The sequence below is a fragment of the Priapulus caudatus genome, unplaced genomic scaffold (genome assembly GCF_000485595.1).
Source record: "Priapulus caudatus unplaced genomic scaffold, Priapulus_caudatus-5.0.1 Scaffold698, whole genome shotgun sequence".
In the NCBI taxonomy this organism is placed as follows: Eukaryota; Metazoa; Priapulida; class Priapulimorpha; order Priapulimorphida; family Priapulidae; genus Priapulus; species Priapulus caudatus.
The window spans coordinates 69,221-84,848 of NW_014577759.1; the positions used below are offsets into that span (position 1 = coordinate 69,221).

Here is a 15,628-nt window from a genome sequence, read left to right on the forward strand (position 1 = left end):
TGCTCCTCATTGAGTATGATTCCTACCACATGGCTCAATCGCCTGATGAAGGACTGCAATTCTGGCATTTATCTTCTCCTTCACACCAACAAAGTTCAGTGCACACTAAGCCATGTGCTAGACATGAACATCTTGCCGAAGTGCATATTGCATTTGGTGCATTTTGTTTACTAGAACCACACCTACACTTTACTAACTCTACAACAGTAGTTGGGGCTGGGGCAATATCTGACAACTTTGGCACCAATCTGTTGTCTTCTAGTATCCAGCCAAGCTTAAGAGGGTCTGGAACAATGGGATGGGGAATAAGGTCCTGCTCCCATATAGCAGATTGGCAGTGAACTCTGCGAATATGCTGTACCCAAGCTCCAGATGTTGGTGGTAGCATCTCGACACCTTTGTCGATGCCTTGTTGCTTGAACAAACTCCACCGAAGGATCTGCGGTTGGGTAATGGTGACGCCCTTTTTACAGAAGAGGGTGCATAGGAAGGATATACACCCCTTGATGGTTTCATCTGAAGATTCACTTCCAACTCCAAGGGCAGATATGGCAGCCACAATACATGGGTCTGCTTTCAAGAATGCATTCAAGCAGGCAATCTTGGATTTACCCCTTATGTGTCTTGTCGTGTCACAACCCGTCAAGGCATGCCATTCGCACAAAGCTCTAGCTTTATTTTCCCCAAGAGCATTAAAGATTGGCTTTAGCATAACAAGTCGACGTTTATCGCTTGTACCCATAACCATAGCTGCGTTTTCACCACGCAAAGGCAAACGCCTTAACGCAGCAAGCAACACATTTGTGTCTTGACTGTATATATGAATGACATATCCAGTCTTTGCTGCTTCGACAGCATGGAATATCATCAACGTGTCAGCCTCTTCCTGGGAGCTAACACCAGGAGTTATGTCACCAGAGCGGTTCGACATAACATCCATATGTGTTGCAGTTATGATGTCAACATGAGCGTTATCTATGAGCTTCTGTGCCAGATAGAGTGTGAGTGAATCTTTTGTAGTATTGCTACTAAGAAACGTTTTCCTCTCTTTAATTTTGGTGCTATCATTGACCTGATAGCCAACTGGTGGCTTTTTACCATATTCGTGCTGTGAAAGTGTGAAATCAAGCGAGCGTCGAGCGAATTTTGCGATCCGGCTTTCCTACCTGCTATATATATTAGTGTAAGCGTGCAACAGTCGCGCCGCGAGAGCAGTGGCATCCGGCAGCGTACGTTGGACGTAGGATTTGGACGGAATTTACAGGAAACTGTTGGCAATAATAGGTGAAAGAGAGTAGGCCTATAGGCTATAGAAACATTCGTATTTAGTTAGCATTATATTTTATTGAAACGCTTCAAGTGCCTGTGTTCATTAACTGCCGCCTGCGTAACTATGGCCTGCGTTCATTAACTGCCGCAGGCTCCGCGGCAGTTAATGAATGAGGGCTATAGTACTAGAGCTAGCTTAGCTCCTACTAACTTACAATAATTTGTGACGGTCATCGTTCAAGAATAACTCTTAACACTAACAGTAACAGTAACAGTGGTACGAAAATTCTAACCAGAACTGAGCCTGAGGAAGTACCTGTGGGATGCAGGCTAGCTACAGAATAGTAGGTACCGGTACTAGTACTACCAGGAGTAAGATAATATAGGATCACTCCTGGTACTACTAGTAGTAGTAGCTAGTAGTACTAGATCGACGTAGAAATTATAATGACAGATCAGATGCAATTTCAACTTACAAACCCAGACAAGTTATATTTCACGTGTTTGTGTTTATAGCCGTTTCGTTTCGATGTGTCAACGGTATAAATACAGAATACTATTAATTTTTGACAAAAACACACAAAATTGGCATGAAATTCCTAACGAACGTATGAGACCGCAAAGCATCACCCAAAATGCGAGGCAACGAATCGAGCGTTAACAGTAAATGGGCGATGGAAACCAACCTATGTGCATAGCCAGCTACACACAGCGCCATCATGCCGATTTTTCGTAAACCACCAATCAGTGACCAGTAAAACGGACATCTAACGTAGGATCGCATCAGGCATGGCAGAGTACCATATATCACGCCACATTATATATAATTTATATATATATATAGAGAGAGAGAGAGAATTAGATTCATTAATAGTTATAAAAATGCCGATGTGTAGATGAATTGTGTGAACAAGATGCATACAACAAGTAGATGTTTAAACTAGCTTGTTCTCGTCACGATAATGCGCCTCGTTAGATATATCTCCTCTTACTACTTCGTGAAACATGAGAATAAATGAATAACAACAACAACAACATCTTACACATAGAATCCTGGGATAGAAGATACATTATTAAGAGCTGTATTAATATTATTATTATTATATTATATGTATCACATTAGGTCTTGGTGTTATGCGACTGCATGATGCGCTCTGATGCGATCACGAGCTCCGAAGAATCACGTTGATAACGTTCGTTGTCACCGGATCACGATTCGTCGTTAACAACTTCTACTTTATGAGATTACTCACACGTGATCCCGACGTCACTCTTCGCGTAATCACGGATTCTGCGGTGCCCAATCACTGTACACAGAAAAGATGAGGGGACCAAAGATGGCGGAGCTGAAATTTGAAGCTCCTCTTGCAAAATTTGATACAGATGAGTGGTTAGATTTCGAAGATCACCAAGGTTCAGAAGAAGTAAATAACCTTAACCGAAGACAGGTTAGGTCCGTTCAAGGGTCTACCGATAACCTATTGTCAGATAATTTTAGTGAAACGGTGTCTGATTCATTGGAAGATCTTGTCAGCTCTTTCGATGAGAAAATTACAAAATGTTTCAAGAATTACGCAGAGAAAACTGACAAAATAGCTCCAGTGCAAATCAGAACACAGGAAGAAATCATGAACGATTGCCAGTAAGTGTTTGTTTTTAATTAAATAGTTTAATATGCAAAGATTGATTGTTGTAAGTTATACAATCGATTGTTTTCATGAATCATGTATACAGCCAGATGAAATGGCGACCTGGGCGAGGTCGGTCTGACCGTCTGACAATATGACGCCTGCAGGATAAATTCGAACGGTACGATACATCATATACAATACAGGTAGTATGCCTAACAGTAATATGTAAAACTCAGTGGGAGTGAGAAGCCCCCCAGTCTGACCGTTAGGGTCGTGTCTAGATCATAGCCAGGATTAGACCGAATAATTCTGTCCCATATAACCTTTTTTATATTTTGTCTGGTGAGGGTTATTGGCCAATAACCCTCACCAAAATATAAAAAAGGTTATATGGGACAGAATTATTCGGTCTAAGCCAGGATATGCACGGTATCTGCGCATACGTCAAAATTATACCATGACGTCATCATGCCAAGCCTTTTCATTGGTCCAGACGGCAGACGTACCGGTACGCATTCCCAATGTATTCCCAATCTAACTTTAGCTGCAATATCGAATGCATCATGGGATGCCTGCTGTCAGTCATGACGTCACCAGAGCCAGCATGTCAGGCAACACAGGAGTCGAAGTTAGCCGAATACTATGCGCATTGGGAATGCGTGGTACATCACAGGTCAACAGAAATGGCGCTCGAAATATCGCCGCTCGGCGCTTCGAAATTTTGTAAAAGGTTATATTAGTTTAATACAGAGTATTGTGATACATAGTAAGTCCCAGGATAGCAGGGAAAGGTTCATGTTTAGAATAAACCCAGTTTGGAAGTTCTAATCTTGAAAAAACGCACCATAAAACCGCCCTGAGTAAATCACTCGATCAGGGGCTCCTCCAAAGAAAATAATAGGCTCGCGTTGTAACCCTACTCTTGTTGGTTACATTATTGTATCTAGTCAGCGGGTTGGTCCCTAGCATTCGTAATAGAATGTTCTATAGCCCTGCGGCAACTGTCCAACTTGTAACTTTGGACTGTTGAAGGTTGTCAAAGAACTTGCCACAAGTTACCTCCTCGTGTCTCACTATGTCATGTGGTGAGAAGGTCACAAGCGAACAAAGTGACCAAACTTTGTAGCTGAAAAAGTGCTGTAATGAAACAGTTCAGGGTTTCTTTTGATGGAAAATTAGACAAAGGAGGTAATGGCCGGTTTGGGGGGGAAAAGCGCATGATGGATTTAAAGGCATGCCGTAGGCACGCATGCGGACGTTGCAGGCGGACGCGGGGGGAGAGAGGGAGAGGGGGAACTCCAGGGGTCTCCCCCAGCAAAAATTTAAAGATTTTAATGTGCACGTGGTGATCTATTAGTGTTGGGAGGCCATCTAACGCAACAAATATTCCTATTTAACATATATCTTCTCACCAAAATTCCTATTTTCCTCCTATTTTTTCACATCTGAAATTCCTATTTTCCTATTTTTTGAGCGTCACTTGTCACTTGACGCCCTGTATATATATATCGAGTAGATAATAGGGAAGGAGTGTGACTTCAATAAACAAGGGAAATTCGTCATTTACTAGCCTTATAATACCTACGATTTACTATGCGTAACTCATCCAACTTGAGCTCAAATCGTACACAGTACATTCGCCTAGCATCGTGCGAAGTCGTTTCCTCGTATACACCAGCAATCCGGAGATACAGACTTAAACGTACGACACGATTATCCATTCTTGGGCCATCAATCCAAACGTATTCTCTGCTGAATTTGCAAACAAAAGGCAGCTACTAACGCACTGTTGCTCACTCGGCGAGGCGGTGTGGCTCGCTGGGAGATTGGACATCGACGCAACACTCGGCAAGATAATCTTTGACCCGGCATACAGCTACATACCGGCATACAGCTGGTATGCTCCCCACGCACGCACGCCCACCGCAATCTCCCTGCGAGCCACACCGCCTCGCCGAGTGAGCAAGAGTGGTTAGTAGCTGCCTTTTGTTTGCAAGTTCGGCGGGGAATACGTTCAGATTGATGGCCAAAGAATGGATAATCGTGTCGTACGTTTAAGTCTGTATCTCCGGATTGCTGGTGTATACGAGGAAACGACTTCGCACGATGCTAGGTGAATGTACTGTGTACGATTTGAGCTCAAGTTGGATGAGTTACGCGTAGTAAATTGTAGGTATTATAAAGCTAGTAAATGACGAATTTCCCTTGTTTATTGAAGTCACACTCCTTCCCTATTATCTACTCCTGATATATAACTATATATATATATCTATATGCTCAAGCCAAGAAATTTCATGAAATTTCCAGCACCTAATTATGTTACCACACAAATTTTTATGTAAAAATGGTATTTTGGATATTTCTTAATTACCAGAAAGAGTGAGGATACAAAATTTTCACCACATGTTAAGCACAATATGTACCAAAATAGGGCATCAGGATTTTTCTGTAAGTTTCATATTTACCGAGAAAAATGAGAAAAACTGCCTAAAATCGCACGTTTGAATTTAAACTTTTTATCGAATAAACAGACATAACTAATAAAATACGGCACTTAATAACAATCCCTGACGCGCTTTTTTACAGCAATATGTTCCCATTAAGGCGAGTGTAAAATTTAATTATTTCGAGTCACAGAGAAATATCCATTTATACATCGGCTACTATGTCAGTATGTCAGAAAAGGGAACGGAGAAATTGCCGTTTTTCAATTTTTCACAATTATCGACCGCCTGTGTGAAAAATGGGTGAACGTATATGTGAAATATCTACTGTTAGTACTTACTGCGACATATCCATGACTAACTGACACCACTAAATTGGTCAAATGTTCTATGCACCTTGAGAAATTCTGAGAAATTATGAGGTGACCAACGCAATTTCATGCAAAATGGCGCTAACCCGCCCATTGCCTGACGTTACTAAGCTATATCAGTATATGTCAACAAACGCACGCCTTACAGTAAGGTGTGAGAACTATTTTGGACTAGAGTGGGATACTTGTTGGATTACTAACAGATGACAGCTAGACGCTAGCAGATAGCATGGTTGACGCTGCATGATACTGGCTTAGTGAATATAGTGAAATGCTGGTCGTATCATGTCTCTGATGTCAGCTGTGACTCACTACACATGTACGCGAGCAAGCAAAACGCTCTGGAAGTTCACATGTACCGTTATATGGAGAAATGAGCATGTACACAGGTGGCACATAGTGTTAGCCATCGAATAAATTTGAAAATGAAAAATCGGTAAAATTTTGCTTAAAACCTTGAGAGTATCCTTAAGCATGTTCCTTTTTATGAAGATGTGTGAGACAACGTTTTTTTCAGTATTTATACAAAAAAAGACGAGATTTGGTACTGTTAGAGGAGTTAATCGCAAACTTGAGATCACACAATTACATGAAGTTCTTTTTTTCTATTTTAGGAGTGCCCATCAGGATCTGAACCTTGTTCTCCAATTGATTGTGAAAAGCCATCTCCATTTTTAATAAAGGACATCGAACAGTTCCTAGAAAGTATGTCATAGTGAAGCTGGCATATGTGTATCATTCTTATGTTTTTAGAGTTGTAGTTTTACTAACCTCTACATCTACAATGCCTTAACATTTGTCATACGTAATTTTGTCATTCTACTCATAGAACTTCAGAGCCTGTCGACAAATCAGCTGACAGAGTTGTACGATGGCATGGAGTGCACGATCAAAGAGTACTCTGAGACGCTGATCAGCGAGCTGGCACTGCGTGACGAACTAGAATATGAGAAGGAGTTAAAAAATAGCTTCATCTCTCTGCTGCTCAGCATTCAAAATAAGTGGCGCATGCTTCAGATGGACAAGAAGCAGAAGAATCGAAAGAACGGTGATAACAAGAAGGATGAAGCTGGCTCGGTGTGTATCTCTCTGTTAAGTCAACAATTTTATTAGTTCATTCATGTTTCTTGTGTGTATACAGAGGGTTCTTGTAGGTCCTATAATACCTGGAAAATCCTGGAATTTCAAAATGACATTTTGGAAAGTCCTAGAAATTAAGCACATCTATTGTGTCCACGTTTTACTAACTATAATAAATATATTTTATTAAATATATAGCCCTGTTTTGTGTCTGAGAGGTAAGGGTTAACTCAAAGAATCAGATGCATTTTTGTTTGTGGCACCATTTACAAAGCAGTTGCCAGGACATTAAAAAATGTGACTGCATTATTTGCTATTTTTTATTATAACAGTAAAAATCCTTAGTAATTTTCAAGTTAATGTAATAAATAGACTATACTCTACCATGTACGACTATGTTTCACTACATTTATACTGTTTGGATATATATCTAAGAGGTGTTTAATTTTTAAAAGGGTAATGTTGTAAGTGTGTCAATGCAGAATGCCATTAATGTTATTGTATGCATTAATATTTGTAGTTGCAGCTAGACTAGTAGACATCATGTGTAATTCTGTGATTTTGGTCTATTCAGTATCTAACAACAGTGATACCCTATCATGCTGGGATGGTTCCACCTGACATTCCTACTCTACAAATCTTAATAAAAGGTACGCTTACATTTACATGATTATGTAATCATGATTTGTACACTGTGTTTCCTCTGTAATGGGAAGACAGGCAGGGCCTCATCATGCAGGGCTCAATTTCCAAACTTCTTTAGTAGGCATACAGTACCACCTTCCACACCAATCATTCTAAGAGATGTGTGGGTGTGATCACCAGAGGAAACATTGTGTCAGTTTATGTATGTAGTCTTTTCTAAATCTATTCTAATTCTAATTATAATTCTAGATCTGAAACAGTGGTTGTGTATCTGCTTGTGTAGCAAAAGGCAAGTGAATGGAAAAATTATTCACATTTGGTCTGTCTCACAAAATAAAAATGACTTGAATGTGCCAGTCAGTGCTTGGAGTAAAAATGCTATTACTCAAGAGTCTTTGCCATTGAAATATAAATAAATGAAAGATAATGATTAATATTCGTTAATGGCGGTAATGGGTGATGACCTTATTTTCATAAAGATATGTACTGGTGCGATCGTTTCAGGAATACTTTTATCTTAATCCTCACCCCTGAAAACATGGGAAGGGACACCAAATATATGTTGCTAGCATGTATATGTACGGAGATATTGAACAAAGATGGATTTTTGGTCATGGCGGGACCTAATTTGCATATTCTGAGTTAATTAATGGTTCGATCGTTTCGGAATGGTTTTATCTTAATCCTTGAAAACATAGGTACGGACACTAAGTGTATATCATGCATATTTAAGGAGTTATTGGCAAAAAATGAAATTTCGTTAATGGCGGCCGTAATTTGCATATTACACCACCTAGGGGGAGTTTGCAAATCTGGCAACATTGCTTTTTGTATAAAGGGGTATCATATGTATAATCCCTGAAAGTTTCAAAGATTGTACTCGAAAATGCATATGGGCCCCATTTTTGTGACATAAGCTAACAGACTACCTATGCATCACTAGTGTTAAAATTTTTTTTTACCAATTTTGTGTAAATCTGCACAATGCTCCCTTCATTTCACACCGTCACAGCAAAAATACACAAACAACCATCTCCATATTGGTATCTATGCGTAACCGAATGTTCACTGATCCCACATGCATTTTTCTCTGAGTTTGTGCACAGTGCTGCGCATGCAGTGATACTGTGTGTTGGAGATGAGCATTTGAATGGCATTTACGTGGAATTATTAGGCTATACAAAATACAGAAATATTAAGTAAATGCAATTTGTGTTTATTTATTATTTATTATTAAAACGGCCCAAGTCCCTGTGGATTGCTCGGCATGCCTTCTGAAATTCCTGAGAGGAACCCTGCATAGACATAGTTTTAGGTTGCCCAGAGGACACTCTATTGGGAAAAAAGCCTATTATAAGCCTATATAATATAGTATATTATTAAAAATATATAATTATATAATTTTATATATATGTATATATATATTAAATTATTAAATATATAATATTAAATAAATTATTATAATATATTATAAGCCTAAAGTCTATATAATATAGCAGGAAACATAAAAGTGAATAAGGTGTTAAGCTGTATAAAATCCACAGAAATTGTATTTTTGATGTTATAATAAGAATTTAGTATTTAATTGCACTAAAATCAGCAGCAGCAAATTGTAAGTGAGATCTAAAATAGTTTGGTGTAACTTCGTTCAGCACCCATTCAAATAAAATTGGACTTTCACGACACGACTACTGGGTTCCGAATAAGGCAATGTACAGGTCATAGCTTTTGATAGTGTTAAATGTAAGGTAATATATATATATACAAGTTCATCATTTTAAATTGAGGAATCAACTAACAGTAACAGACATGTATCTGTTGTGTATCTGACACCATTTATTTCAACAATAGAATTTTTTGCATACCAGTAATTTAGATATTTTAGGGCTACACCATTTTAATGCTACTAAAAAGGATTGCACATGGGAATATTGCATTAATAACATGTAATGATACTTTTTCGTTTTGTATGTGATGTAATTTTTCGTTTGATATGATAATGTTACATTGTTAGTGTAAATATTTTTTTTTAGAATGTGGTGGACTATTACTGGCAACTTCGGTAACATACTTCCCATAGACTGGTCCAAGTCATATGCCAGACAGTTGCACATGCCTTCACTAAATCTATTTGGAAGAAAGGTATGGGTAGTGAGATGTGGTTAGTTTTGATGCATATCTTGTAAATATGTACACTTGTTATCAATGTTTCCTAATCTCAGCCCTCCTCTCTCTATGGATTGGATTTTTCATTTATATTTTCATGAAAATGGACAAATCACAATATTTCACTGTTATCACAATTTTAAATGAAAATCTCAATAAAATTGTCACTAGTACAGCGAATTCTCATCATTATTTTTAGGTTTTTCTGTGGTGAAACTCTAATATAACTAATGAAATCTTGAAGATATGTTAACATTTACATTAACATTGAATTGACTATTTGGTTATAATGTAAAAGTGCATATCAGTAATTTTCATAACTAATTAATTCCATGATTAAGGTAGTTTTTAATAAACTAATGCTTTCATTGGTGTAAATAAATACAGATGTAAATTTAAAGGTTTTCCGATTTTTCCATTACAAATTTTGGCATAAATAAAAAAAAATGTACATGTACCTGGTCTTGAGCTTATTACCTAGTACTACTACTACCTTGCACGGAAATCAGTTTATAAATAGCTAGTTACTATTGTATGGCTGTAAATTTAATTCAAACACGGTGTTGATTCTAGGCCTTTTTGGCATGTTACCGCATCTAAATAGGTGTAAATTAGCATTGATAATAATAATGGCATGGGTTAGAATGTATGGCAATTCAAACACAGCTATACATGTATGAAATGAATACGTTACCAACTAAATTGCAGGACTCTGACCATGACAACTTGGACATGTCTGATGATGAGGAATTGGCTCAGGCGTTTGACATGCATTCTTTGATTGTGTCATCTACGAACCAGGAGCCAGTTGTGTCAGCTGATGACGTTATTGATGAAATAGATGAAATCATGCAGGTTAGAAAAACCAGTAAATTATTATCTTATAAATTATGGTCACTTTCTCCCTAGGAATTTCATGAGGCAAGTTGTTTATGCATGGATGGAGTAAAGCCCGGGAATAGGTCATACTCCCTTCTGCTGATTAAAAAAAATTAATACCCTTTGCCATATTTGGGTACTTTATTTTCACCTAATGAACAGGTAAAGATTGAAAAGAAATAGGAACATAACTATTAAAAATATTTTTATTAAAAAAAAATACAAATCCATGCATGGAGAAAATTTTACTGGATATCCTAAACTATAAAAATCCTCGTGTTTCGTTTGCCATAACATTACAATGTTCTGAGAATGTTCTAATGTCACGTCAAATGGTAATACTGTACACGTAAACTTCATGTTCGGACATTAACACCACTTGTTAGGTTTGTCAGAACAGCTAATTATTTATTGGACATTGCAAATAAGCTTTAGTTTTTAAGTATCATGTCATGCCCAACATGCATTAAATGTTCGGGATATATATATGTGTTATATATATGTATATATATCAGGAGTAGATAATAGGGAAGGAGTGTGACTACAATAAACAAGGGAAATTCGTCATTTACTAGCCTTATAATACCTACGATTTACTAAATTTATTTTGGGGTTTGTTACAGTAGCTTTTTCACAACAGCAATGTTAAATTTGACAACGGCGGTGCGCCACTGTGCCTCTTATGTATAAGAAACCCTGAGTTGTAGAGCATGGTCGAGCTACTAAAGACAGTACTCGACTGAAATATTGCTGAATTGTGCGATACTAGCGCTTGGCCAGTGGCTGGTGATGCATTGAAAACTGTGAATGCTAGTCGACATTGCAAATATACAATTGCTAGTCAGTTGTCTCATTGGAAATGGTCATTTTGTGGTGTTGTGCAATCTTTAGAATAGTGCAGTGTAGTGTATATAGTGGAACCCATATATATGCATTTTCGGGTACAATCTTTGAAACTTTCAGGGATTGTACATATGATACCCCTTTATACAAAAACCAATGTTGCCAGATTTGCAAACCCCCCCTAGGTGGTGTAATATGCAAATTAAGGCCGCCATTACCGAAATTTCATTTTTTGCCAATAACTCCTTAAATATGCATGATACCAAGAGTGCATAATCTCTATTATGCACTCTTGATGATACCAACATACACTTAGTGTCCGTACCTATGTTTTCAAAGGTAAGGATTAAGATAAAACCATTCCCGAAACGATCGAACCATTAATTAACTCAGAATATGCAAATTAGGTCCCGCCATGACCAAAAATCCATCTTTGTTCAATATCTCCGTACCTATACATGCTAGCAACATATATTTGGTGTCCTTTCTCATGTTTTCAGGGGTGAGGATTAAGATAAAAGTATTCTTAAAACAATCGCACTAGTACATAACTTTATGAAAATAAGGTCATCACCCATTACCGCCATTAACGAATATTAATCACTAGCGGGATACCCGGCGTTGCCCGGGGAAATCAGTGGCGTTACTCAGTTGGTGACCGCTTGGTTGAAAGGAAAATACCCAAAAAAATCTAACTATTTATCTATCCATGCATCCATCCATCCATGCCATTCCATCCCATCCCATCCCATCCCATCGCACCGCATTCCACATGTGACATCCCATGCCATGCCATGCCATGTCATTGCACCGCACCCCATCCCATGCCATGCCATGCCATGCCATCCCATCCCATCCGATCACATGTCATCCCATCCCATCCCATCCCATCCCATCCCATCCCAAACAGTAAAAAATAATAAAAAATGAAAAGATAAGACATTAAAAATAAAAAATAATTAATTCAATAAATTCATAAATTAAAAAAGAGGTAGGTAAAGGGAAAAAGGGGCGAAAATGTTGCCCAGCTGGGACTCGAACCAGTAATCTCGGTGTGGTAGACGAATGTCCGAGCCATTACGCCATTGCTCCAATTATGTTATACACAATGGATTGACACATCTGTGTTGCACGGCGTGTACGCACCGCCATCTATTGATGAATAGAATTTTTATCAATTTTTAACTTTTTAACTTTTTTGAATTTTTTTTCGTCTAGGAACACTCCCCGGGTATAAGAGATGGCCCTGCGAAAATTGCATCCAGATCGCTTGGGCGGTTTGGCCGCCTATAGGGAAGATACATACATACATACATACATACATACATACATGCATGCATACATACATACATACATACATACATACAAACTCAAATATATATTAGATTATCTTTCGGCATCTCGTATAAATATGCATGGTATCTTAATGTATTTATCGAAGTTTTGAAGGGAACCATAATGGTTTAAGTATATATAAGACTATTCCTTAGAAGCTTTTGTGTTGTGTAACGGCCATTTTGAAACGCCATTGATAACAAACTCAACCAAATCATGTTTCTTTTCAATTATGTTTTACTAGCTGCTGGTACCCGCTGCGCTGGGTAAAATCGTGCTACTAATTCATACTACTAATAATGGGACACAATAGGAACATTGGGTAAAAATCGACAATAACATTGCACAGAATATGAATATTTAGAAATCAGTCTAATAATAGTACTTGTTACAGTAATATCCCACATTATGGAAGTAATGTAAAACAAATCCAAAAAAATGTTCCAGAAAAAACATCCATAACTCGAAATTTAGTAATGCAAACTGATTTCCATTATTTAGTTGGAGATTCCTTCCTACAGAAATTATTTTTTGGGTAAACGTTTATGGTAGGAGTGTAAATTTTATCATATACATACTGTACAGGTAATGGTAAAAATGATTAAAGATATCGAGCCTGAGTTGTCGGCAGCTTGGTGTATATTACGTTTATTGATGACGATTGAATATGCCTCGTTAGCATGATTGAACCACCTACTTGATGAAAAATTTCATGAGAGCAAGTTTACAATTTGTGTCGTGAGTTTGCTGGTCTTGATTTGAAAGTTCTGTACAGGCGAATTTTGGCAACCTGAGACACAGTAATAGGGGATATTACTCTAGCTATCAGAGCTTTGGTTGAATTGCTCTTTGGATAAATTATCATATGTTCAGGTGTACGGAATAAGAATGCATGACATGCTAAAACGTCTACTAACTATCTATGACAATTTTATAATAATGTATAATTGAGTAAACTTCAACTCAGATGTTACTTTAACATTACGTTACCTTTATGTCCCACCGTTTACCAATACAGTTGGTCTATCCAGAGAGATAGTTTCAATTGTCCATTATATTTTGTGCTAACTTAGCCATTGTGCATCTAAGCCTGTGGCAGTGTGGGTAAACAAAAAAAGAAGGAACAAGACAGATTATACATCGAACAAACACCACCTGGAATTGTTGTTACAAATGGTGGTGAGGTTCACTAGAACATGGTCTTTTGTTAGCAGTCATTGTGTTATTTTGTAAGATTTTGAATTCGAAGTGTCTCTGCCAGGGAGTTGATATGAATTGATCATAAAAATGTCTCTGAACTACCCTCTAGGTTTATCTATGGGCTCAGATTTTCGTGTGCTATTAAAGTATTGTTTTTATGTTGCAGTTCTTTGTCCCAAGTCAGGATTGTGATTGAATTCAGCTTAAGCCGGCTGTCAATTATGCAGCCTGGCAAGGTTGGAGATTCCACTTGATGTTGCGCGGACGTGGTGGCATGAGGATAAGTGCACGACTTGGTCAGTCGATGTGTAGCTGTTTATAATTAGAAATATAGTTGCATAGCCATTTGGTGTAGTTGGTCATCAGAGAGTTATGCAGTGTCTATAGTGTGACATAAAGTCATAAGTATAAGTTAGATTGAGCTAGAAGACATTTGCTTTTGGTTGAGTTGCTCTTATGATAAATCTAATATGAGTAACAGTGCATTTGACCGGCATTACTAACTAGATCTGAATATTATCTTAAGATTTCAAACTGAATATCGTCGCAGTGTATGAAATCATGTCTCATCACTTCATTTTCGTTCAGCCGTTTGTTAATGAATAATTTGTTTACATTAAATAGTTAGTTTAATATTGTGATAACTTCTTGGGTTGACTAATTGGTCTGTTGTATTTTCAATGCTTTTCTGATAGTTGCTTATAATCGCCACCAGATGACAGTAGTGGATGGTATTCAGAAATCAGTCCGATAGTATTGGTGCTGACCATCAGGTATTGTAGGTGGTTTCTATGCTATCGTGTGTCAGTTGTTATATACGATGTCGGTTGTTACACGTATATATGATAATTCATACGAGTCCTCATCTTTGTTCATATAAGCGGTGCTTTTACAATCTTTAATAGACAGGTTTTTTCTGCTACTTTCATATATTTATTATGTTTCTAAGATAATGAAAATCTTGAAATCTTTGTTTGAATAGGGCCAGTTTTTCGTATGTAGACACTATTAAAATTTGCGCAACCGATCTGATAGATACAACTATACTTGCCAACTGTGTTGTCACTGGTTTCAGTTGTGACTAATATTAGTTGCATGGCCCAATTTTTTTATCCATAGTCAGCTATTGTCAGCAGGTCATGATATCAAGCATCTGTCAAAGCAGTGAGAAATGCAGAATGTCAAATTAGTGTTTTTCAACCTATGGATTTCTAAGATAAGTTAACCAATTTCGTTAAATAATGAAACTGGTTATTTTATTCCAAAATAGCACTATTTGTGACTACGAATTTATGTGCCTTTACGTTCTGCACCTTTCCATAAATAGCTGACAGGGCAATAACGCACACAGTTGCTGCCAGGGTAAGAAATACACAGGAGCGATGAGCAATTCGCTCTTCAAACCTCCGAAATTGCTCTCGTGAGGCTCATAATAGCTCCCGTAAAAATTCCCACGACAGCTATTTTTCCACAGACTTGAAAAAGAGCTCCCGTGAGAAAAAGTTATTTTCCCCCTGGTTGCTACATGTCTATATTTCCTACATGCATCATACTTACCATATAGCTGTTCTCACCTTTCACATGCAATCAAACTATTCTTTGTACAATATAACAACTATGCTCATTCACAGCTACTGTGGTGCTTTGTATGTTTGTCGAATAATGCATTCTGGGCTTGTTAATAGTTAGTGGCAATGCCGTGTATTCATCACATATTCATTCTTTGGGTTTTTTAGTTTCAGAGTACTGCATACAGTATAGTTAC

General features: G+C 37.7%; 3 protein-coding genes across 5 annotated transcripts in view; 2 read left to right on the forward strand and 1 right to left on the reverse strand.

Annotated features, from left to right (window-relative positions):
- LOC106812899 (DNA helicase INO80-like) overlaps nt 1–1,998 on the reverse strand; it is a 42,128-nt gene extending 40,130 nt beyond the window's left edge. For 2 of the 3 annotated variants that reach the window (XM_014816905.1, XM_014816903.1), the window contains exon 1: nt 1,956–1,998. In XM_014816905.1, the coding sequence (XP_014672391.1) occupies nt 1,956–1,965 (10 nt within the window). In that variant the 5' untranslated portion in view covers nt 1,966–1,998. Of the gene's footprint in view, nt 1–1,745; nt 1,928–1,955 lie in introns of those variants that run through there. The other variant, XM_014816906.1, reaches the window with a different exon arrangement.
- Nucleotides 1,999–2,588: 590 nt separating this feature from the next.
- LOC106812894 (fasciculation and elongation protein zeta-2-like) lies at nt 2,589–14,059 on the forward strand. Its single transcript, XM_014816895.1, has 4 exons — nt 2,589–2,911; nt 9,474–9,582; nt 10,315–10,461; nt 14,030–14,059. The coding sequence occupies exons 1-4, from the start codon at nt 2,592–2,594 to the stop codon at nt 14,057–14,059; spliced, it is 606 nt and encodes a 201-aa protein (XP_014672381.1). The 5' UTR covers nt 2,589–2,591.
- On the forward strand, nt 6,334–7,523 carry LOC106812896 (fasciculation and elongation protein zeta-2-like). The gene is made up of 3 exons (XM_014816898.1): nt 6,334–6,420; nt 6,545–6,792; nt 7,370–7,523. Exons 2-3 carry the CDS (start codon nt 6,592–6,594, stop codon nt 7,463–7,465), a joined length of 297 nt encoding a protein of 98 aa, XP_014672384.1. The 5' UTR covers nt 6,334–6,420; nt 6,545–6,591; the 3' UTR covers nt 7,466–7,523.
- Nucleotides 14,060–15,628: the final 1,569 nt, after the last annotated feature.

Bases quoted from the DNA above. Each gene is read 5' to 3' on its own strand.
- LOC106812896 (XM_014816898.1), top strand. From the start codon at position 6,592: ATGGAGTGCACGATCAAAGAGTACTCTGAGACGCTGATCAGCGAGCTG. The intron at 6,793-7,369 runs GTGTGTATCTCT...TGGTCTATTCAG, and splicing joins AGAAGGATGAAGCTGGCTCG to TATCTAACAACAGTGATACC.
- LOC106812894 (XM_014816895.1), top strand. From the start codon at position 2,592: ATGAGGGGACCAAAGATGGCGGAGCTGAAATTTGAAGCTCCTCTTGCA. The intron at 2,912-9,473 runs GTAAGTGTTTGT...ATTTTTTTTTAG, and splicing joins GAAATCATGAACGATTGCCA to AATGTGGTGGACTATTACTG. The intron at 9,583-10,314 runs GTATGGGTAGTG...ACTAAATTGCAG, and splicing joins TAAATCTATTTGGAAGAAAG to GACTCTGACCATGACAACTT.